Genomic DNA, 23624 nt, shown 5'->3' on the forward strand with positions numbered 1-23624 from the left:
TGGTATAGGGCAGACAGGGTCAACATTAATCACCAAATTACACAGGTTCAAAACATAGTGCTGTGTCCTGTGGCCGCCACACATCAGTGGGGACGGTTATAACTTTTTTTTTTTTTTTTTTTTTGAGCCACAGATTTCAAAGAGTGCTTTCGCTGTAGCTTAAATGCCAGGGCAACATGAAAAAAAACTAGTAGAGTGTGCCAGTTGGTGAAGCTTCAAACTGAATGAGGGAGAAAAACATCACAGCTCAATAGGGATGGCTGCTTCGTTGTTTCTCTGTACACAGAGTTTTTTTTAACCAAAGAGAACATTGTGAAATTCCTAATCAGACAAAAAGAAACAGGGAACTTTGGAACAGAGACTGTAAACAACACAGAGAGAGGAGAAAAAAAAGCTACATTGCTAGTGGTGTAGCAGCTTTAACTCTCCCATCCCATGACTTTGTGCATGGCACGAAGCTATGCTCGGTTTTGCTCAAGTGTATTTCATTGATAGTGGAGGCTGGTAGCTTGAGGGGGTGTAGACAAGCAAAACAAATCATCCTAGCCATGAATCTGTTGCTTCTTCTGCTTCTCTTTTCTCCTCTTGGACAGTTTTCTCATTCAGCACTCTCCACTGACAGTAGACTATAGTTCAAGAGCCTCTTAACAGTCTCCCTCACCCCACTCCACCCCCAGCCGCCTGCTTTTCTCTGAGTTCCCAAGACAACGCTTAACCCAAAGGATGGATGAAAAATCAGAGGCAGCAGAATGTTCAATTTCTCCACAGAGGATCCAGTAAATGAGCTGGGATTTGATTTGAGAGTGTTGCGTTGCATTAGATGCATTTGTAACGTTGTTGTGCAAATGGTCAATACAGTGCGCAGTAATAGCATCCTCTGCGAGACAGACTGAAAAGCAAGATAGTATCAGCAATCGAGTCCTTTTCTTACACCGAACTCCTGATTTATGATGTAAAACGCGCTGAACTATGATTGGCATACTATTGATTTTCATATTGTATAAGCTAATTAAATTAGGAATGTTTTATAACCTCCAGCACGAAGCATTATACTGTACACTCTAACACACACACACCTTTATGAGCACCAAACATCTCTGTGCCCCAACTCATTCAGGGCCATAAAAACATATTTATGAGAGCATCAGGCCATTGAGCCACAGCAATGTTTGCCATTTTCTCTGCGCTCTATGATTCCATCCAAGCGTCAAGATTGATTCTGAGAGCTCCTACTGTGTCACCCTCCATAAGGAATATGTATAATTCAACAGCCTGTTTTTTTTCCTTTTGTTTTTTTTATAAACATACACTCATACTATTACCAGGCCTCAGCGACGAAGCCATCCAAGGAAAAAAGAGGATTGTCTGCTTGGGGGACAGAGCGGAGGGGCGGTGGTGGTGGGGGAGTTGCTGGTGTTGGTGGAATGGTGCAGCTTTTTATTCCCCTCAATGCCCAGAGCGCTGCGAACACAAGTCCCATGTTGTTCCTCATGCAGAGACACTAACAGACTGTCTCATGGTAGGACACTGCCAGCTGAACAATCACCAACACCAATCCTGCCTGGCAATTGTCAACCTGTCATTTCTAATGGCCACGGTGGGCCAGATGCTTACAGAATAGGCAGGGCAGTTGAACACACGCAGCAGCCTGGGCTTTGTACCTGAGCCTAGCAGGGAAGCCACTGCTGTGATGTTGTGTCTATGTGGCTCTGTGTGTAGGCACTGGTGTGCACTGTATCCTTAAGGGGAAACAACTGACTGTGTACAGTATAAGTGGTGTTCCTTTGTGCAAGTGTGTATGTGCGCATGCATGAATGAATGTGTACATGTATGGTGTACGCATGGTGTGTGTGTGTTTGTGTGTGACTTTGCGGGCCCAGTAAGTGTGCGTTTCTGTCAGGCGCCTTCCCAGCAACGGAGGGCTCACTGGGCTAGGCAGGACTACAGTCATTACATCCACGCTCTCGCACAAGCAGATGGCAAAACAGATGATCCTCGCTCATCTCACTCATGACCATCCATATTTATTTCATGGTTGCTGGCCCACAGACTCCCCATGCCTATCACTTCTCCATGAGTGCCTTGGCAGCGAGAGGGCTGCCGACGCACACAAGTGTTTGGAAAACAAAATAGGCATGAAAAAGGAAGCAAGTGAGAAAGAAAACAAGTGAGAGCGGAGAAAGCTGTGAAAACCGAAAAAGGAAAACAATGGTACTCGCCGATGGTCGCCCATCAAAGCTGTTGAATAAGTTCACATTTATCAAAGACAGCAGCAAATCCATGTGTTGTTGTGAGCTACTGTTCATGACTAAGGCTCTGGTCGATGCTGGTTGACGTGATTTATACGGCTTCTTGGTGTGCCAATAAATGAAACGTCTGATTGGCCCAGTGTAGATCTGGACAGAATGGCTCTTCACTCACTGCCTTTGATCTCCTGCTACTTACTTGGGGAAATGAGCAACCTAGCCTAAGACAAACTCACAGAAAGCCCCATACATTACCATCCTATCCCCTGGAGCTAGGCCAGAGCTAAAAAGCCCAAATTGGACCACACCAATGCTGTTTAATGGAACTGGGTATGACAAGAGGCCATTTTTAAATCTACTTGACCAGCTCAATGCAGACTGCGCGACATCAATGCAGTATATCTTTCGCTGAGGCAGGAAAGTTGGACCTTTTACCTGGTATCCTAATTATCTTCATCCCTACTTCTCTGTTTTAAGTATAGATGTGTGCATTAATGGGGCGGATTTATTCTGCCACCATCATCAAATCTTACCTTGGCCCTCTGCTCACCCCTTTCTTTTTCCTGTCCTTGCTCTTTTATTGTGGATGTCTTAACACATACTTCTTGGCCTTACCAGATCTGGCAGCAGTCTTGGACGATGGATGAAATTTAGGTTAATCATAGGAAGTGACACAGAGGTGTCCCCCAGGGCCAGTGGCTGAGTGAGCAACTCAATTAAGAGCAAACTGCCTCAGACAGGGCCGCCCATGCAGGCTTGATCTCTGCGAGCTTCAGGGGAGAGGGAGGGGAGATCTCAGCAGAGTCTTGCCTGCCCTCTCTTCACTCTCCCTGGGCAGGCGATGGATTCAGCACTGGCACTGGCAAGGCAGAGCCAGGGGGCAGAGTGACCATGTGCTCCAGTTACTCTGTCGCAGATGATTCACCATAACTGAGGGCGGCTTCGAGCAGGACATGTGACACACACACACACACACACACACACACACAGATGAGCGGACAGCAGCTTTGTTCCATTATCAGTCAGCCATGGGATTCAGGGAACGGGAGGGTGGGGAGCAGGAAAGGGCAGCAAGAGTGGGAATCATAAACATTATCCAAACCACCATTTCCCTCCTTCTCCTTCCCTTGAGCCAGTCTCGGAGAGGATGCCATGTCGGGGTTAGTGATAAGGGCAGATTGTAGCCATACTGTTACCAGGGGTATAGAAAAAGCCAAGAGGCTCAGAATAGATAGCTAGCTCTATCAAGGCTAAAAAAGGGCCCTTGAGTCTAAGTGCCATCATTTCCAATAGCAACAACAGATAAAAACAGCTGGTGCCCGTGGCAGAACTCTGCTTCTGATTTGTTTAACCCAAGGACAGAAGACAGGTGAAACACAAAAAAGCTGTGTTGCCAGAGTAACAGTTAATATGGCGCTCACTTTTTATTATTGAAAATGCACTTTTCTCTGTTGTATTAAAGATTGTGGTAAAATTGTGTTCAGAGACATGGATGAGTAACTAGCAAATTAAGCTGTTCAAGGCTGTAAAATGCAGTGTCAGAGTTAGTTGTATGTTAAAAACTTGTAATGCAAAAAAACAGGGATTCTGCTGGTGTTCCAAAGAGCCTAAGCATTAGCATATCAGTGAATGTACAAGCACCAAAGAGCCATTCAAGACTGGTGTGGACAGAACATGAGTAGCGGCAAAAGTTGGCAACAGTCAGCTGTCAGTTTAGCAGTAAGGAGATGGTGGACATGAGAGGAGCATACAAGCTGGCTGCTTCCTCCTCACATGGCATGACACATAGCATGCAGCGCTTCCACCAGTGAATGAGCTCTGACTGCATGGCACAGAGGGGCACATGGACAAAGGGAGGTGCAGGGTGCCTGGGATGGAGGAGGAGCAGGATGATTCTGAAGGCTAGACTCAAAATGTGCTTCGGCAGGTAGATTATAAAGACCTTGCAGCCTCTCCATTACATCCTTTCTCTTCGCCGTCTGTATGGCCATAATATTAAGTTCTTCAGTGTGTGGGTGAGACTCTCGGGAGCATTATCAGGCCTCTCACACCCATTACAGTCATAAACATGCTCACAAAGTAGAGCTCCGTAGAGGCAAGAACCCTGAAGTAGGTTAGAGTCTGGGCCCTTTTATGTGCCTCTTGTAAGTAACTCTGCTTGGGCTCTTTGGTCCATACCCAGTGCATAGGCTATCTGACTAAAAGGTTCATGTAAATAGGGATCATTTCTAACACTTCCTGCAGGTGTTTAGGAAATCTCTGCACTGGTGTACCAGTTAAAGTGCGAGAACCAAAGAGCTATTTTGCCGTTTTTGGAAATATCTTCTGTCAACTAAACAATGACAGCAGGTTCCTTTGTGTGTTTCTTAAAATAAAATGACAGAATATGGCCTTAGCCAGGCCTTTTATTATCTCAGGTGTGCCTGTGACAGGTTTAGATCCACCCACACAATCGCCACTGTGTACAGTAATAGTACACTGAATACATTTGAATGTGTGATAAACAAACTGAAAATGAAGCCAAAGTGTAAGTGCAAAAAACTGCAGTTCCATGAATGGCCACTTGAGGCTGGCTCCAGAAACCAGTCAAACCCCCTAAACACCCATGTTAAAATGCCCAACTTAACAGCAGAAGTAAACATGTTTAACAAAAAACAGTTTTGGTCTCTACAGCTAGTTTCCCCCTTCATGACAACTGTAGAGGGGATGAATTTCTATTATTCATTTTGTTAAAGCTTAAGGTTATGCATGATTAAGGGCTTGGCTGCTTTGAGTGAGAGGCTGTCTGCAAGATGTCACTACAGTCTATGAGTCAGATCCATGAAATTTAAAAAAATAAAGGACGTAGCCATCATGCAGGGCTTGACAGTGTGAGCGTTTCACTCGCATTTGCGACTAAAAATAGGTGTGTGCGAACTGTGAAAAATATTTAGGGGCACATGTGCGCATAAAAAAATCACCGGAGCAGCCTATATTTTTCTCAATAAAAAAATATGATAATCTAACCGCAAATGTTGGAGGAACTCCAGCCGCCTTCCCTCTTCCCTCTTCCCCGTGTGACACGGTTATGGGCGGTTTTCCAAGCCACTGTCGGCACAATGAATATCGTGCGCGACGCCAAGGGTAGTGGTGCCGCTTTGTCAGGCATTGCTGCCCTCTTCATAGACAAACAATGGGACAGCCAGCGCAAAACGGTTTTACAGCTGATCATGTGTAGAGGCCTTTAGCCTTTAGGCCTTTTCACACAGAGCATGCAAAGTGCAGACCTCCGCCGATGAACCCATTCATTGTGTATGTGCTCCCGCAGCGCAAGAGCGCACCGCTCTGCCGCCGAGCTGAGCGGCGCGCTGCCAGCCTGCGCTCAAATTGAAATTTTTTTAATTTCACCGCAATGCGCTGTGACGACACCTCGGCGCCATGTGTCAAGTAGCAGAGAAGAGCCTGAAGTAGACCCAAAAGCAGTCACCATGGAGCTGTAGCTGTAGCTCCTGAACGAGCCTGTACTCCCCCAAATCCTGTCCTCTGCGCCCTACCCCGTGGTGGGCGCCGCGAAAGCTCTGTGTGAAAGAGGCTTAAGTCCTGCAGAGTTTCAGAGGACCTGGAGAATGTTTTAGGATTAATACCCTTATATAAGATAATCATATTGCAAAGATAATATATATAAAATAATAACATTAAAGACAAAATTAAATTGCAATACTTTTTCAAAACTTGATGATTTTACCTTTCTGTACATTTTGTATACAAATTCATTAAATAATTTTGTTTGTAAATGTCTATTTGCATCACGTTTATTTTATGGAAAACACATTATTTGATCAATTTACATTGTGCCCCTAAAGTTCTTTGTGTGCTCCTTACTTTTTCAACTTAGGAGCACATGTGCTCCTTGGGAAAAAAGTTAGCGTCAAGCCCTGTCATGACTTCACCCCTTGGTTTGTGGACTCCCATTCTGCAGCCTTAGGTTCTGCATTTTGGCTCTTGTCATCTTTGTTTTTGGGAGCCAAAAATTACCATGTTTTGTTGAGAGTGGAGCTGTAGAGGAGTGTGGGGTGGATCTGACTCATAGACTGTGATGATGCCTCACAGACAGCCTGTCACTTAGCACAGACATGCCCTTAATTATGCATAACTTTAAGCCTTAATAAAATGTAAACAAGTAAGTTATATAAAAATCCCCCCCCCGTTCAGTTATCCTGAATGTTGAAATTAGCTATAGAGACCAGAACCTTTTTTCCCCCACCAGGCTGTAAACAAGTGGGTCTTTTTTAACATGGGTGTTTTTGGGGATTGACTTACTTCTGTAGGCAGCCTCAAGTGGCCATTGGGGGAACTGCAATTTTTAGCACTTAGCGTTGGCTTCATTTTTCAGCTCTGTGGTCAGATCCATCCCTTACTCCTCCACGGCTCCACCCTCTCGTCCAAATATGGTTACTTTTTACTCCCAAAAGCCAAGATGGTTTTGGCAAAAATGCCACTTCAAAGCGAAAGCCCACAAACCAGTTGATGACATGGTGGCTGCATCCATTATTTATATACAGTCTACAGTGGTAAAGGTGGAATATACTGCCATTTAAACAATCCCAATTTTTCACAGTGAGGTCAAATTTCAGTGTATTACAGTTCTTACCCTTGTCCATGTAGCTGTGAGACATTGCACCAAGACAGGACCTGCAAGGCCAACACCTTGAAGAACAATAGGACCAGTGATGCTGATTTCCCTAAACAGACTGCATTACCACCATCAATCACCTTAGCTTATAGTGACTGGCGGGTGTCGCCTCCTCTCATCCCATCCTTCTCAACTCGTATTGGCCCTCTGGCTGACTAGCTAATAAGATAACAGCAAAGGACCGTAATGTGCTGTCTAACGTCACCTCTGAGTTCTGCAAGTCTTGTTGCTGTGGCGATTGCAGAGGGCAGGTTGTGGTGCCCTGACCTGTAGTCTCTCCAAAAGGATAATGAGCCTCATGGCTCCCCAAATGAATGGCGTGGGCGGCCAAGGTTCAGTCTGTTTCCCCATAATGAGCTTCCATCCTTTCAACAAAAAAGCCACAAGGCTTTTTTAGCCTTTTTAATTCCCCTTCCCAACTAATTCTAGAAGAAATAACTATGGACAAAAAGCAGAGTTCAAATATCCGAAGGGCCTAAAGCGTGATCATGCACACCAGTGCGTGGAATAGTGAGAGTAAACAATAAGAAATGCAACACCAGCTGACGTTTTGAGGTCAGCGTCATTCTGCTCTTCATCTCTGGCTCCTCAGCATTCCTGATTAGCTGTAGTGGCTTTGAGGGGGCACATTCTAACTGTTTGTCCATGGAGCTAATTAAGAGAGACATACAAAGCAACAAACAAAACAACATATCAGCTACATTAAATCTCTTCTGAAGGCGCTGAGCAGTACAAACATGTCACTCACTCAACCTCCCCGCACCCACCCACCCTTAGGCTGTGGTGTGCTTGCTGCTGAGGAGACAGAGAAGGTAGACAGTGCAGTGATTTTGGCCATCAAACACATGTCATCTTCCCTGAGTGGGCAGGGAACAGAGGTGGCCGAGGGAGACAGTTGTTGCAGCACACTATTGTGTGATGGGTGAAGAAAAGTAGTGTGTGTGTATGTGTGTGTGTGTGGCAGGGGCTGAGGGGAGCAGATAAGGGGTAGACAGGAGAGAGAGGACAGTCGCTCACAGCACAGGGACTTTTCAAGTGCGAGTCTGTCAAGCATGGACTCCTGTGACAGCCACACTGAACTCCTGGTGAGCTACTATTTCCCCTACCATGGTCAAGATTACAATGATTGTCCTCGCTGCACAGGCCACCCATAAAGCCGCAGACACAGATGTTTGGACAGACTGGCCGGGTATGGCTGCAATTCCCGTGTCTGTGGAGGTATAATGTGGACAGGAACTCTCTTAAATCAGCGTGTGAAGCTGTGTGACACCTGACTCTCCTGTGGAGACTTATGCAAGCACGTATTTATGAATTAACATTTCAAGCCCGTTCAACCGTGCTCAGGGTTTTGGGAGTGCGAAGAGTTATAGTTCACCGAAAATCGTCCACTTCAGTATAAAAAGCGAGCTTAAACCAACACCTTTATGAGAGTGGTATATTTTACTTGTCATTTTGTGTGAGAAATAATTCTGGTGTCCTGCTGAGGAGATGAAATGTGCTAATGCCAGTTTCATTATAGAGATAAAGACACCTGTGGAGCAGTATTTTAAATAACCTCTTTGATACCATCATGAATTCAAAACACCTCCCTTCCTCACCTTATTGTTCGCTAATTAGTGGTAGAAACCAGTGTGAACTTGGCCCGGTTGAATGAATACTGAGCGGCGGTTGCTGCTGCAGAGGCACCGGTCCCCATAGAGCATTGTGGGATCGAGGGAGATCTGCAACCTGGCCCTGCAGACTCTAAAACAGCCCTATAATGACGGCTCTCAGCAAGACTCTGATTTCATTGAGGCTTTGATGTGACCGCTAATGGCTGCTGACAGATAGGCTCACACCCCGCTCATCACGCTGCTTCTTATTGTATTTTCCCCCAGCCTCCGTAGGACCAAGCTCTGGCTTTCCCAAGAATTGATTTAATCTGACCTTTGCCAGAGTTGTGTTAAATCCACATTAACCCGTCTAGGATTAATGAAGAGAGTAGAAAAGAAGCTATTTGTTAAAGTGATCCAACAAAGATGACTCAAGCTGGTGACATTAACTCTGAATGTACTATTACATTCCCCCTGGTTCACTTCCCTCAGTAATCCACAGGATGTAGCTGGGTCTGTCTCTGGTCCGATTTGCACAATGCCATGTTTGTACAAAACGTGCAAACAGATGTTAAGGAACACTCAGCTTCTGTCATGTTGTATTATGTCTCATGTCAGGCAAGGAAAAATACAGCCCATCATTTCATGCATATATCCATACGAATACAAACACACGCACACGTATATGCATACTCTGCCAAACATGGACATGCAGTGTCACACACACTCTCAATCCCATAGTAGGCAGTTTGTTTATATCTCGCCTCCCCTACTTGAGCTGTGGCCTGGCCAGCCAGCCATAGTATTTGCCATGTGGCAGTCACAACAGGTTTGACTCTTCGTTCAGGCCCAGTCCGTGCACATTGAGTTAACAGGTTTCAGCTGCAGTGAGGGCATGTCAACCCAAGAATGCACTAATCAATCATATTTCACTTGGAGCACTCTTGGGCTAAACCACAACCTACCATCATCATCCCTCCCTCCTACAGTTCCTCCTTCCTCTGCTTTCTCTGTGTCTCTTGAGCACATAGTGCGGGAAACACTTAATGAATCAGACAAGCTGTTCACATGGACAATAATGAGCAGGTTTTGGTTGAGGGGAACCACAATTTCTAGTTTCCACCAAGGTACTTGAGCTAGTGTTACAACAGTAATGAATAGTACCACAGGGATCTCTGTTAAATATAGCCTTATTAAAAGGTCAGTACTGCACCAGACTTACACAGGGAGAAGTGTCTGGCAAATGCTTACAACACTTTATGTTACTAACTTGACTAACGTGACATTAACAGTCTTTAGGATGTAAAGCTTTAACTCTGTTTAGGAATTCCTCTCAGGAAAGTAAATTAGGTTACACAATGTAAACAATGAAGAAGCATATCTGGAGCAATAAGCCACTTTAGAAGGCTTTGATGTATTCATGGGTAAATTGCCATATCCCCCGCCCTCCCCTGCAGTGGCCCTCAGGACAACATCTTAACTGATATAAATCAGCTTTACTGCAACTGGTCAAAATTTACTTATTCACATCACAGAGCTTTCAAGCGATCATCTATCAGCAAAGCTAATCTATTTTCCTCTCAAAAGGGGCCCTTTTTCATTTCAATTCATGGGTCCACTTAATTTGAGCACAACCTGTTTTAATACAACACGTATTATGTGGAACGGTTGTACCCTTGAGCAATGTACTTTACCTGCATTTCTCTGGTGCAAAGCTCAGCTTTGCAAATGGGTTCCAGAATTTGTGAGTCACTTGGGATGAAAGTCTGTGCCAAGCCATGAAATAATAACACTAATATTTACATAAGGTCTCAATTCCTCCTACCCCTTTCATTTTCTATAATGGTTTGGGAACACTGATCGACACATCATGTAATCCACGTGTTGTTGACTGTGCTTTTGACAGACACCGGGGCAAAACCTCGGCTTACAACCTCCAGTGTAAAATATAATTAAGTCACGGAGGTAATTGGGGCGCGTCTCGGCGGAGGTTCGGGGCATGTTGCTTTGGTTTGGCAAGGGCATGATAAACTTCCTCTCGGATCCTGTTTTCTAAAAACAGTTCTAATCGTGGCGAGGACGTGGCCTCATACAGGAACTGCCAAGGAAAGTACACAGCACACTAGAACTGGGGACGCAGTCGAGACAAGGATGAAAAATGCAATCAGGAAATACTGGAAGGAAGGCAACTGCAGAGAGCGAGTGGCCAGCTAATAACAGCTGATAAGAGAGCAGTGTAACCCAAACAATACGCATACTAACTGCTTTAAATCTGGTCTCGCAGGAAAATGAGTTCATCATTTTGCACGACTCCAGCAGTCCCCATGAGCTGGATGTGCAGATGCAGATGAAATATTACCAATATTATTACATTCTGTAGATTTGTTCCCTCTAATTTGAATAGCTTACAAGATTAGAAGATTCATATAACAACTAATTCAGTTTTACACCATAAAAAATATCAGAGACACATTAAATGCCAGTCGGATGATTTAAATACTTCAAAAAAAACATATTTTTGGAACAAACTAACAGTTTTTCCATCCTAAATACAATCCTCCAACGCAATCTCCACTGAAAATCATAATTTGTTATCTCCTCCACTTGGCGAGGTCAGGAGACTAACAGGAAGCCTATGTGGTAAATCACACCTCCCTTTTGAATCAAAACAACCTTTTCCTCATCCTCAAACACAATCTGTTAGGCTGCCCTATCTCCCAAGATGTCCCCGGTAACAGATGTTTATCCTGAGCCTATTGAGAAGAGATGAGGGAATGAGGCGAACGGAACCGGTTCTCCAGATGAGCAAAAACAAAACAAGAGCCATATTTTCAGTGTTGGGGATCTGGTTCTCTCCCCACCAGTGTTTTTTATTTTAGTGTTTCCTATTCAAAACAGGAAACAACAAAATCTGAGGGTGTCTGTTGCTGAGTGGTTGAAGTTACGATTTCAAAGAGATTAAACTGGAATTCCTTTTTTTTTTTTTTCTTTTCTTTTTTTGCTTGACTGTGTTGTCTTTCATTACATTGATTTACCAGTGCTGACCTGTCTATAGCAGAACGATGGGGGCTGTAGGCTCATTTAATGTCATGGAAAGGATCTATTGACCCTAAAGACAGCTGAGGTACACTAGTAGATCTCTAGCTCCCTTTCTTGGCCGGTCTTTAGCTCCGAACACAAGGGACCTTTGTGTCTCTCTCTCCTTTGGCTGGCAGCTGTGGGCTAAGCACTCATCCATAGATCTACACATTTGCAATTTTGAAGAGGTAGGAGCAACACCAGTCTATCATTTTTTCCCCCTTCTCCTTCTTTCTAATCTTGGAAATCTTGGAAATGAGGCACACTGAGCACCGCCAGGGGAGGTTGATTATTCTAGCTGTGTATTTGCATGGTTTTTCCTTCCAGACATGCTGCTTTTCCTTTCCAAAGAGCACCGAAATAACAAGAAGACTGAAAGTCGCGGAATGACGGACAGTAACAGTCGGTCAGATAATCTGCAGAAATCTAATGGATTCACTTTACATTATCCTATGTCTAAATATTCATGCTTATGGAGGAGCATCATGAGATGATTACTGCAAATGTGAGTGGCTATGATAGTCACAGGAAAAGTAAGATACATATTTATGCTTACACTGAAAGGAATGTGGTATTGATTTAGAGCATATGGGTATTAACTTACAGGCTTTTTAGGCTTAAGTAGGGGATATAAGTATGCTGCGGTATATTTTGTTTATATCTTTGCTATATTCATGTAGGACCGTGAAGGTATGTCGAATAAGTATGCCAAAGCCATTCCAGATGTTACATTTTAAATCATGTCATCTCCACTTAGTGTAACAGTCCAGGAACTCCATTTGGAGTAAATGCCCCTTAAACAAGGTAGTTTTGCAGGGCATCTGGTGGGATCAGCAGTCTTTGATCCACTCTCTTCCTCCCTGCCGGTTGGCTCCCCCTGACCTTTTGCAAACCCAATGTGACATCCACCTTTTGAGCTAAGACAATTTGACAAATAAGTGATGACCGCTCACATTTTTAATTTAGGAGTATGATGAAAAATTAACCGTGGCCAACTCAGGACCTTGATTTTTAAACAAGTCTGCGGCAGCACGCCCATCTTTCCCACCCTCCTTTCCCTCTCTCCACCATCTATCTCACTTGCTCACTCTCAGTTCCTCCTCTGCACCCCACCTCTGCTGATCTTTTCCTCCACCCTCCCCCTCTTCCTGCCCCATAACTAATCCTTATTATGCCTCTCACATAAACTGTGGGTCTGGCACCAGGCTGCCCAGCCACACAGGCTAACAGGAGTAGGGTGAGAGAGGAGATTGGAGGAGGATTCTTAAGTTGTAAAGGGCCAAGTGGCACAAAAGATGCTCCACAGACCCTGTTTCCTTCCCTCATTTGGGACTTCTTCCATTATATTCCTCTGTCATCCCCTACTCAGCATAATAACTCCTGAAAGGTAGATAACTATTAATAGAGTTCGCACAGCACTGCAGTCATATGGATTGCCCCGCAGCGCTGTGACTAAGTAGAACTGATGTCTCCTGTGACAAGCGCTCGTGTTGCTGTCATCCAGGACGTGCAGACACTCTGCATACATTACTGACTGCTGGCTTCCCCCTCTCCGTCCCCCCTTTTGGATGGCACCACAGCTGTCCCAAAGTGAATCCCAAATGAGAGTATCTGTCAGGGTTTGTTTGCTGCAGGCCTTGATTTGATGCTATTACTCTGCAGATGGAGAGACTGGCTCAGTCTGCGGGAGCCGAGAGCTGCTGGTGGACAACACTTGCCTCGGGCCTGGCCTGGTGGCACCGAAGCACATTTTGAACAAACAGAGAGCTGAAACCGATAAGGGTTGAAAACGGTTTCTTAGTGTCTCCCCCTAAAACAACATCCTCCTCTGATTCCTCAACACACCCTTGTGTTTGTGTTACAGAGGCCAGATGACTAAATCTTTCTCATATCTTTCTTTCTCCCCCTTCAGCCAGATGTTCCTCATTCATTTTTCTTAGACACAGCTGCATATGTAAATAATCCATGATTTCTCCTGCTAGATGGGTGGATTGGGGCATATTGTGTGTTTAAGTAAGCAGTCTCCTCTTTTGCGCCAGGGGTGTGGACCTGTTTTTGACTTTAAAGCAGCCCTGATAGTTTTTCATTGGGTCCGAGGGCGACAGAGAGTCTGTCTCAAGATGATGAGGTCAATCCCTATCCACAGCCCTGGCAGCACCTTAGCACAGGTTATCTAACGCAAGCAGATGGATGACATCTTCGTTGAAAGTGCTTAGCTACCTGTTCCAGGTCAAGGCAGATTTCCTGCTGTTGCTTTTCTAGCAGAGGCTTGCTGTATCACCTATCTTGTTTCAAGCCCCCAAAGCATCTCTTTCTTCTCTGTGGCAACCATCAACTGCACTAACCCAGAGAAAGACTGACAGCGGACCCACTGAGGAGGTGTGCAGGCAAGTCGACCAGAACAATAACAAAACCAGAGTCAGAGGCAGAAAGGGGAAGAGGACAGACCCTAATAATGGCCAGGCCGTGGCTTGACATGCTATGAAAAGTGACAGTGGACGAGTCATCCATTATTTATAGCAGTGCAGAGCTGGGTTATTTATTTTTTCAGCAGCATGAGCAGCAAGGGATCATGGCACAAAACAAGCAGCCAGTCGTGGCCTATTCATGTGATTGTCAGCAGACAGCGAGGCAAGCCCAGTGGTGAAGGAAGCTGTGACTGTAGCGGAGACCTCGTATGGACACTGCACTGAGGACAGGATTCACCTTGACTATTGCTGACTCTGTCTCTGTCCGTCTCATTGTCTCTCTTTCATGACATAGACATGAGAGGTCAGTGTCAACTGTGGATTGTTTAAAGTGATGTGGCTGCTTACCTTTTAAGGTGACCTATTATGCTTCGCCTTATCTGTCATATACATATATAACATGTTACAGTGTTGGATGTTCATATTAAGTGCCCAAAGTTTCAAATAATGAGGTAAAGTTATCTAAAAGTAATTCCTGTAAGCAAAAACTTCAGACTTCAGACTTCAGACCGCTCTTAATACTCACAGGATGATGCTTGATTGTAGCAGATTCCTTTTAAATGCTCATTTGCTCCATGCAGCACTACAAGTGTCTTTGTTACATGCTACATGTGGCTACATGGTACTGTCAGAGAAATCTGTAATCTTGGTTGCCAGTGTTGTTAGTTGCTCCCCAGTTTTAGATCATGTTTGTGATGGAACATAAAGATACGTAAAGATTTTCATTTTGAAGCTTTTACTGGGGAAATATACGGGGGAAAGTGCAGTTATACACATTTAATACTGGCTGCAAGGACAGTGCTACATGGAGCTACATGCTAACATCAGGGAAAAATGTATTCTTGGTTGCTAGTGTTGATTTCTCCATGGTTTTGGATCATCTCATCACTGGAATATATCCAGTTGTGTTTGGAAGCTTTCATCTGTGTTTCTTTACGGTTGAAAGTACCACTATTCTTCATGACATTCATTCCCAGGCTGCACTGATGGGACAGAGACGCAGAGATACGAAGATCCTAAAGGCGCTTGGGACACTGACCAGTCTAATCTTGGAAATCTGCGTTGCATCAAAACGCCGGTGAAGCCCACAATGCGAAGCCAAAGTCGCAAAGTACCCCGACATCAGCGTTAACACCAGCTTCCATAGGAAAACAATGGCACAGCGGACATCAAGAGATTTTTAACACTGGTCATGGGATGGAGACTGGGTGCGGAAAAATTTAAAGATCCGACTGCAAGATGGAAGAGATATCAGCGTTGGGTCAAGCCGACAGTGAGCGCTGCGGCGTCGGCAAATCGGCAATCATGTGCAAGCGCCTTAATACGCTGATCAATCAGAGCTGACTGGGCTTTTTCGGGACATAGGCACTAAAGCGAAGCATTTCAGATGATTGCAGGTGTTCCAGCACAGATAGTTCTGAGCAAAATTAAGTATTTTTTGACCATTGAAGGTCCAGTGTGTCAGATTTAACTGAACTGAAACTTTGTCCGCATGCCAAGTGTGTAGGAGCTACCGATTGAAATCCTGAAAATGCAAATGGCTATATCTAGAGCTATTGTTTGATTTGTCCATTTTGGGCTACTGACAGAGAAACATGACGGTGTTCCTGGAGGGGACCCGCTCTGTATAAAGATATAAATGGCTCAGTCTAAGGTTCATCATTTCCTGTAACTGCTTATCCTGTTTGTCATGGGGCGCAAGGGTGCTGGAATCTATCCCAGCTGACATTGGGCGAGAGGCGGGGTACACCCTGGACAGGTCACCAGACTATCACAGGGCTGACACATAGAGACAGACAACCATTCATGCTCACATTCACACCTATGGGAAATTTAGACTCACCAACTAACCCAACCTGCATGTCTTTGGATTATAAACTAATGAAAACTTAGGTTGGCCTTTATACCATTTCTGCCAATAGATACCCCTGAAATCCTGCACACTGGACCTTTGAAGTATGTAAACATGTTAATAATAACAATAATGACTTTATTAAGACACAGAGAAAGGTCCATAGCATACCACATAAAAACAGACAGTAGTCTATGTGTGCATGTCTGTGTTGTTGGAACCTGAAATACAAGTATTAACCTGAAAATGAGCATAATAGGTCCCCTTAAATTTGCACATTTAATAGTATGATGAGGCTCTGACTGCTGCATTGATGAATGTGCAATGTCAGAATGTAATTTTATTCACCACATTGTTACTGAGCATTAATGTGTTGGCAGTTTAATGTGTTGGCAGCTTACTAATAATTTTGTATCATAACACATAAGAGTGTGCTACACGGTGTGAGGAGTCATAGCGGAATATTCACCAAATAATCATGAACTGTTGATGGAGCCAACAATCAACTGACACATTCATCAGTGAGTGGCAGAACTGCTGATCTCAGAGTGTGACTGCAGTGGCTAATCTATGTGTATGGATTAGCAGAAGTGTTCAATAGTTCTGTCCAGGCGACTGGATCACTATGGTTGTCTCAGATATTTATCGTGGCTGAGTGGAGCAGCGTGTGTCTGGACATGGCTTAGTACAGCAGAGATGCCACGGACGGACGCCATCAGGGCATTTCTGGCACACAGGAACGCGCATGACATCAGGAACAGATGTTGCACATGGTGAGGCCCATCAAGGGACAACAACTCTGCATCAGTGCATGAATATTTTAGACAGCTTACTGCTGTACTTATCAGTGAAGACATGGCTAGGCTGGCCAAGGACCCAATCAATCTGATCTTATATTTTGGGGGATGTTGTAATCACTTCATTGAAGAAGTGGGTGAAAATGCACACTAGGTTGATGAAGTGCTGGCTTGCAAAAAAGGGAGGGAAAGTTGCTTTTTTCGATGCACTTTCATTACATGGTGACAAAACTGTCTCCATCTGGACTCAAATCTCCAAAACAAATGTCTTTATCCTGACAAATATGCATCAGAGCCACAGAGTAAACAGCTGCACCTCCTTTCTATTGTCATAATATGAGCCTCTATACCTTAGAGTCACTGTACTCATGACCACTGTAATGTCAGACTGCAGATCTTTTCTATATATGTGTAAAAATGGAGTTCAACAGCCACATTCCTGTAATCCACACCCTTCTTCTAAGCGCAGCTTGAACTAGAAGCCTCAACCTCTCCTTGACCCCTGAGGAAAAGAATCCCTGAACCAGATCCCCAGAGAGACTTTCATTACAGACAAAAACAAAATCCATGGGTGGCCAGAGTCATATTCTGATATTAGGGCAGAGGACATGGATTTGATATGAGGCTGGAAATAGTCCTATAGACTGCAGAGTGAGCCCCAGGTCCATGTTCAGCTTTAATGGCCCTCCTCCTGCTCGTCAATCACACATAAAGAAAATGCTTAATTGCAAATTTCAAACCAGTGCAGTGGACTGACGTCATATTATTGGAACGGGAGAGAGGAGACAGGTTCTGGATTGCTCGCGAGCGGGGCAGATGGATACCACCACCCTGCAAAGGTATATCCCTATGAGTTATGAGCATGTAGCAGCATTGAGAGTTATGGTTGACACAGATCAGCTCAACATTCAATATCACAATTACAGTAAAAGCTGGTGTAATGTTTCTCATATGGATAGAAGCATAAACCTTAGACCCCTGGGGGAACCCAAACACTGCAACATGGACATACACCGCAGTATATAGAGCAGGATGTTAATATTCATCAATCTAGGAGGCTATATTTCAAATCCCAAGACAACGCTTATTAATTATGGTACGGATTCAATTAGGGGAAATGATTAGTGTGTGTTTTAACAATACATGATGATGATATGATTATTTCATATGCTTATATAAAATGTTTTATAATGTATGTACAATGTGTATTTTCATTGAAAACATGAATGTGTGGATGTGTGGAGTTTTCCCATAGCAGTGGAGGGTTGTGAAACCAAACAAAACTCACATTCCTCAACTCCTAGCTCACGTTATACCGACTTTTGCTTTTGAGAGAGAAATGTCTTCTTTTCCTGCGGTGGATAATGAGGTTGATTTTATTCAGTTTAATATTCATTCAAACTAAACACATGGTTTGTGTCAGTATGAATACATTTTCCTCCACTTGAACGTTAGATCCGCTTTCCAGCTAGACAAAAGAGAAAGCAAGCGATTATAATTTTAAGGCCCAGCATGCCGTTCACCACGACTGACATCTCTTTTTTAATTGACCCCCGGGTCAAATAGGGACTGGGATAATATTTTGTTAAATTATTCTCATTTCCCTATGAATCACATTTCCATATATCTCCACTTCATGCCTTATTTATTACCTCCTTACAATTACCATGCAAACGACGTCTTAACTGTCACCCCTTTCTCCCTCTGAACAGTTTAGTAAATATCAAACCATATTTATTATTAATAAACCCACAGCTGAAAACCCCCTTTTTATTTATAAATTATTCACACGCTCAAAAGCTCAGGGAGTATGGGCGCCCTCCATTTGATGCCACGGAGGCCAGCATAATTAAGACTATTGGCTCAAACTGATGCTTGTGCATGTATCATCGGTTTTGCCCTCATCTATCTGTCCATCTGTGCGAGCCATAGGAGATCATGCATTTCAATCACAGCATCATGGCCGGTGACAGACTTTGCACAATGGATGTTGATTTTGTTATCACAAGCACAACTGGTGGAGGTACCCCGCTGTTTTACTGCTCACCCAAGCCCCCGCCGTCAGTCACTCATTGACGGATTCACACATGTACACTGGAGCCTACAAACACACACACACACACACACACACACACACACACAGAGGCACAAACACAAAAACAAAAAGCACAATTTATTTTTACTGCTCTCTATCTCTCACATCCAAGCGTCTCCTCGCAACCTAAATCGCTCTCTGACATATGTAAAAACAACAAATTGCACACAAACACACACGCATTCAGACACGCTCATTTGCCCATGTGCTCACTCACACTAACCTGGGTTGGCTTCCCAGCTGTGCAAGCTGTTTCTCCCATCAACATGTGTTTACTGGCAGGGGACCCTTATGTTTGCATTACAGGGAGGCAATAAACAGGAAGGCCAGCCCCAGGGTTTGAAAACTACTGTTTGGGGAGGGGGGAAGGGGGGAAGGGGGGGGGGGGGGGGCCTCATGAGGAGTGAGCCTTAATCATTGTGCGGTTGAGCCTTTAATTAAATGCAGCGCGAAATGTCAAAAAGAGAGACTCTTATTTTTGTGGATGATGTTTTCTGGCATCCACACATGCTCAAGTCCTCAGTGTCCAAATCTACGCACTTTGATGAATTTTTCACAGTCTTATGGAGCGCTAACCACCTGGTTGAGTTAACAGGGCGCATGTGTGCGTGTTTGTGTGTGTGTGTGTGTGTGTGTGTGTGAAGGGGGTGGGGTGTGTTAACATTAAATTAAGTCGTTGCCTGGTACAATACACATACAAGCGAAAGACTGATTAACCAGATGACTGCAAGGCCTATTATTTTGGTTAATCAATAGATCCTTGAATAACTAATGAACCACATCAAAGAACAAGCCTATAAACAGCCACAGGCAAGTGATAGACTGCACTGTTTTCATCTCTTTATAAAAGCCTGAGCTTTTGTTGAAATATGATAATGATTCCGTTCTCTTCTGTTCATTTTAGCGCCCACTGTATGACAATGAACAATGGGCTCATTTTAGATCAAACTGCACCTGGAAAAAAAGTATGTTTTGAGGCAACTTCAAAGAAAATAATTCGTAAAAATACTCAATAAGCCTATGAACTTACACTGCATAAACTATTGAGGTACTTCAATTTAAAAAACTTGCATTTGTGAGTTAGCCTAACTGAAATAGCAATACATTGTTAGGTTAAATCACATTAGTTGTTTTGGGGGAAAGCGGAGTAAACAAAAGACAACAGCAAATGTAGTTAATGCTCAGTTTTACTCCAGTAATTGATGATTCATTCTCTCAAGTGTGGAGGTTTTAGAGTCAAGTGATCGTTTTGCCATTTGGCAAAAACATCTGCAGCTGATTCTGCTCTAATGCAACTACTTACACATAATTCACCTAAATTGATTCCCAAATCTGTTGGGTAATAAAGGGATGGGATTGAACTGGATACTAATTTCCAGCAGTTAAATTTCCTTTTAATCAGAAATTGACCCATGATTGACAAAAGCAAAGGGGTGTTCTGTAACTTTATACAGAGGTAGGTATAGTTCCTGTAGAGTCATGACAGAAGTATTGCATATACTGGGAAGTCTATTTTTTGGTGGCGTGTCCCACACCATTGGCACTAGTCGGCCCTTGGTGGCTTTATTTTGTCTGATGTTGGATTGGCGTATGAAAGGCACTCTGATTGGCAGTCCAGCACAGTGCATAAGAAGAGAAACGGAGAAAGCAAACAAATGGCATAAGTCAAGAGGGCGTGAGATCAAAACAAACTTGTTATATCATCTTGCTACCAAACTTCCACATTAGGTCAGATTATGTTTTTAGCCATTGAGCTCTTCAGCAGAAATGGGTTGTGATGATTTTTGGGATTTTGTTGTTACTTTGCTAACCGGCTTACTTGCCAACCCAGTCTTGCTCCGAAGTCATCTTAATCAGGCGCTTGGGCAATGGCTTGAAGCGTCAGACACTGATGAAAAAAGCTGTCCCTTAACTGCGGCATGATACGGTGTCTGGGGGTGTGAAGGGGAAATGCGGCGGGACGACCGAAAATTAACATGCCAAAAGTCAGAGTGGGGCAGGTGGGAGGGGCAGTGGATGGGTCCAATGAACAGCGACCTTCACCTGGAAGAGCGGTTTTTGCACCACATAAGATTATAAAGCCAAACCCTGTTCTTCTTCCCTAAACCTAACCGCATACTTTTGTTGCCTAAACCCAACCACGTGTTTGTTGTTGAAGGAAAAAAACGTCAATTTGCATTGTTGTACTGACATAGTGCATTTATTTTGAAAGAGACTGTATGTGAACAGTTAATTTCCTTTGAAAACGGAAGTGTATTTTTAAAGAAGACAATGCATGTAACAGGCAGAACTTGACACGATGTCCCAGAACATCAACAACCAACGCAACCAGGGTACCTTGCATGTTGTATCTGGATGTGGAAAATCCACGACCCAACATCGATATCGATATTGTCGAAACATCTCAAATCTGTCTTGCCGATCTTTCAGTTTCCCTTTGTTAATGGCGAATACAGACTACTGCCACCTGCTGGTATATAGAGTTAACTCCTCTCATGCAGGCACAGAACAAACCTGCTAGTTGGCTGTTAGCTGTAGTCTTTGAGGTGCGTTCAGGTGCAACTTTTTGGTCGAGACACAGGCAACATGAGGTCTTCGGTCTTCGCCAGCAGTTCTTTTTTGTCGGCTTCGTTAGTCTGGTTTTTAAACCTCAGCCTGAATTTTAGTGACTGAACATTACTTCAGTTCATATTAAATCTCAACACGATTAAATCACAAAGCTGCAATTATATTGTGAAATGAAGATATGTGGGCTTGAGTTAGGGATAAAACACTCTGAAATAGGAGGTTTTTATGAAGCTAGTTAATAAACAGCAACGCAATGCTGTAGCCTAATACTCCTGTAGCATATTATAGCTGATTTGGAGTGGCTTTTTTTTTTTTTTTTAAATGTCTAAATTACAGCAGTACGTTTTCCTTCAAAACATGGACCGCGTTCAATGCCCATCATTAATGTGATGAAAATCTCCATGTGGGCTACTCCACCCAGAAATGCTGGGGCAGTCATTTAACTCAGAATAAGTGTTTTAAATACCCTCCCAGTGACGCCCGCTCAGCCAATAGCGGGGCCCTGGAGGCGGGAGCCGCCGGACCCCCTTGGCAAGCATCAGAGGCAGAGGGGCTCCTCCAACTCAGCTCCTGCCAGATTTGGTGTACCCCCCTCCCTACCAGATGACTGTCAGTGCGCATTTCCTATTGGCAAGAGGGAGTGAGAAGTAAACAGAGGAGACCGACAGGGGAAGAGAGAGTGTGTGTGAGAGAGAAGGAGTGAGTGTGTTACAGTGGGAACAGAGTGAGACTCCAGCGGAGGGGGCGAGAGGCAACTTCACCGGGGTTTATCACTGCGCACTGTCGAGGAGGAGAGATCGCTTTCGAGCGCAGCATGCTCAAGCAGGTTAGAAAAGTGGACTGTGGACGGAGCTGCTGATTGAAACCCCCAGACTCACTAATGGACTGTTAGAGAGAGCAGTGAGAGGTAACAGCTGTGCCAGCGTGACGGGGAGCGGACACCGGAGAGGAAGCTGATGCAGCGGGGAAAGTTATCAACTGTGGAGATGCTTTGCTAACTGAGAGTTTACAAACTGTTCGGACCGCTCAGAGTCATTTCTTTAAATTGGATGCTATTATAGACCAATCCCAGTGCGCTTGTCCGTCCGGTGATACCCCGGTGCCGCGGTGGACCATAACCAGCTCAGTCGCATAGACGGAGCGAGTGAATCCTTCCACGCAACACAATCAGTGGCAAGAGCTACTACAATGACGGCGTTATACCTCATCTTTTGCCTTATGGCCACAGGTAAGACGTGCTTTTTCTTTTGTTAGTCATCATCCAGCATGCAGGTCTTTACTGATGGAGAGGAGAGACCGCGCTCCAACACTGGCGCGCTGCGTCAAGCCATCCAGTGCGCCGCTTGCACAGAGGCAACTGATAATGCTGCAGTGCTACAATTCACTGCTGTTAATTGCCGGTAAATGTGTAATTAGTTTTGATAGAGTGATTACAACAGGAGGTTTCACTGTCTGCAAGCCGAGCCGGAGCACCGGTGAATAATGGCACTGCGTAATTCGGGGGAAGCTGAGATTGTTTCTGTTCTGGTTCAGATTTCGGAGACCATCTCTGTGGTGTAGTGGAGAGGAATGAGGCTGCGGATGCAGGGCGCACGAACGGAAAGTTGAACTTAGGAGATTTTTTTTATACCACCCGGGGGATTCCTTGATCCGGACTGCAACGTGTGTGTGCACGCATGTGTGTGCGTATAACCTCCGTGTGTCCATTCACAATACATTATGTTTTAAAATGAGGATAGATAGCTTGGGTATAAAATCAGGTGGGGATAAGAGGCTACAACTAAATCGCTGAGAGATGAGACAGCGCCGTGCTGAGCTCCGCGTTCCCCCCTTTTCCCCGAAGTTAGTCCGTGGTCCCCAGATTGATTTCCATTAAGCGAAAAAACTGAGGAGGTTAAACCCGGTGTATCGATGTGGAAATGATCTTTTCTACTGGCTCGCTATGGTTGCGTCTGAAGTTTTTTCCTCTCTTGGGTCGTAATCCATCACCATCGTGGTCACTATGAACGGTGCGTAAACAGATAAAAGGGTGCATGGTCCATCATGAGGGGGAGCACGGTCTCGCGGGTATATGCGCTTGTGATGGAGCAAAGCAGATAGAGAGGGTGAGTAAGAAAGGGACAGAGAGAGATAGTGAGTGTGAGAGAGACACAGAAAGGGGGAGCATTTGTTTTTCGGCAGAGACATAACGCACCTGTCTGCCCCCCCAACACCACCACCACCCTCTGCTGCTTTCCTACAGTAGTTTGTTCATGA

The 23624-nt window shown here is 44.5% G+C and overlaps 1 protein-coding gene across 4 annotated transcripts in view; it reads left to right on the top strand.

Annotated features, from left to right (window-relative positions):
* Positions 1–23624, top strand: part of kirrel3l (kirre like nephrin family adhesion molecule 3, like) — a 74716-nt gene that overhangs the window by 18503 nt on the left and 32589 nt on the right. The window contains exon 1 of one of the 4 annotated variants that reach the window (XM_049584601.1): positions 21963–22596. The exons of the other annotated variants lie outside the window; for them this stretch is intronic. Coding sequence (XP_049440558.1) covers positions 22557–22596 — 40 coding nt within the window. The 5' untranslated portion in view covers positions 21963–22556. Of the gene's footprint in view, positions 1–21962; positions 22597–23624 lie in introns of those variants that run through there. 4 annotated transcript variants of the gene reach the window in all.

The sequence above is a fragment of the Epinephelus fuscoguttatus genome, linkage group LG8 (assembly GCF_011397635.1).
Source record: "Epinephelus fuscoguttatus linkage group LG8, E.fuscoguttatus.final_Chr_v1".
NCBI lineage: Eukaryota > Metazoa > Chordata > Actinopteri > Perciformes > Serranidae > Epinephelus > Epinephelus fuscoguttatus.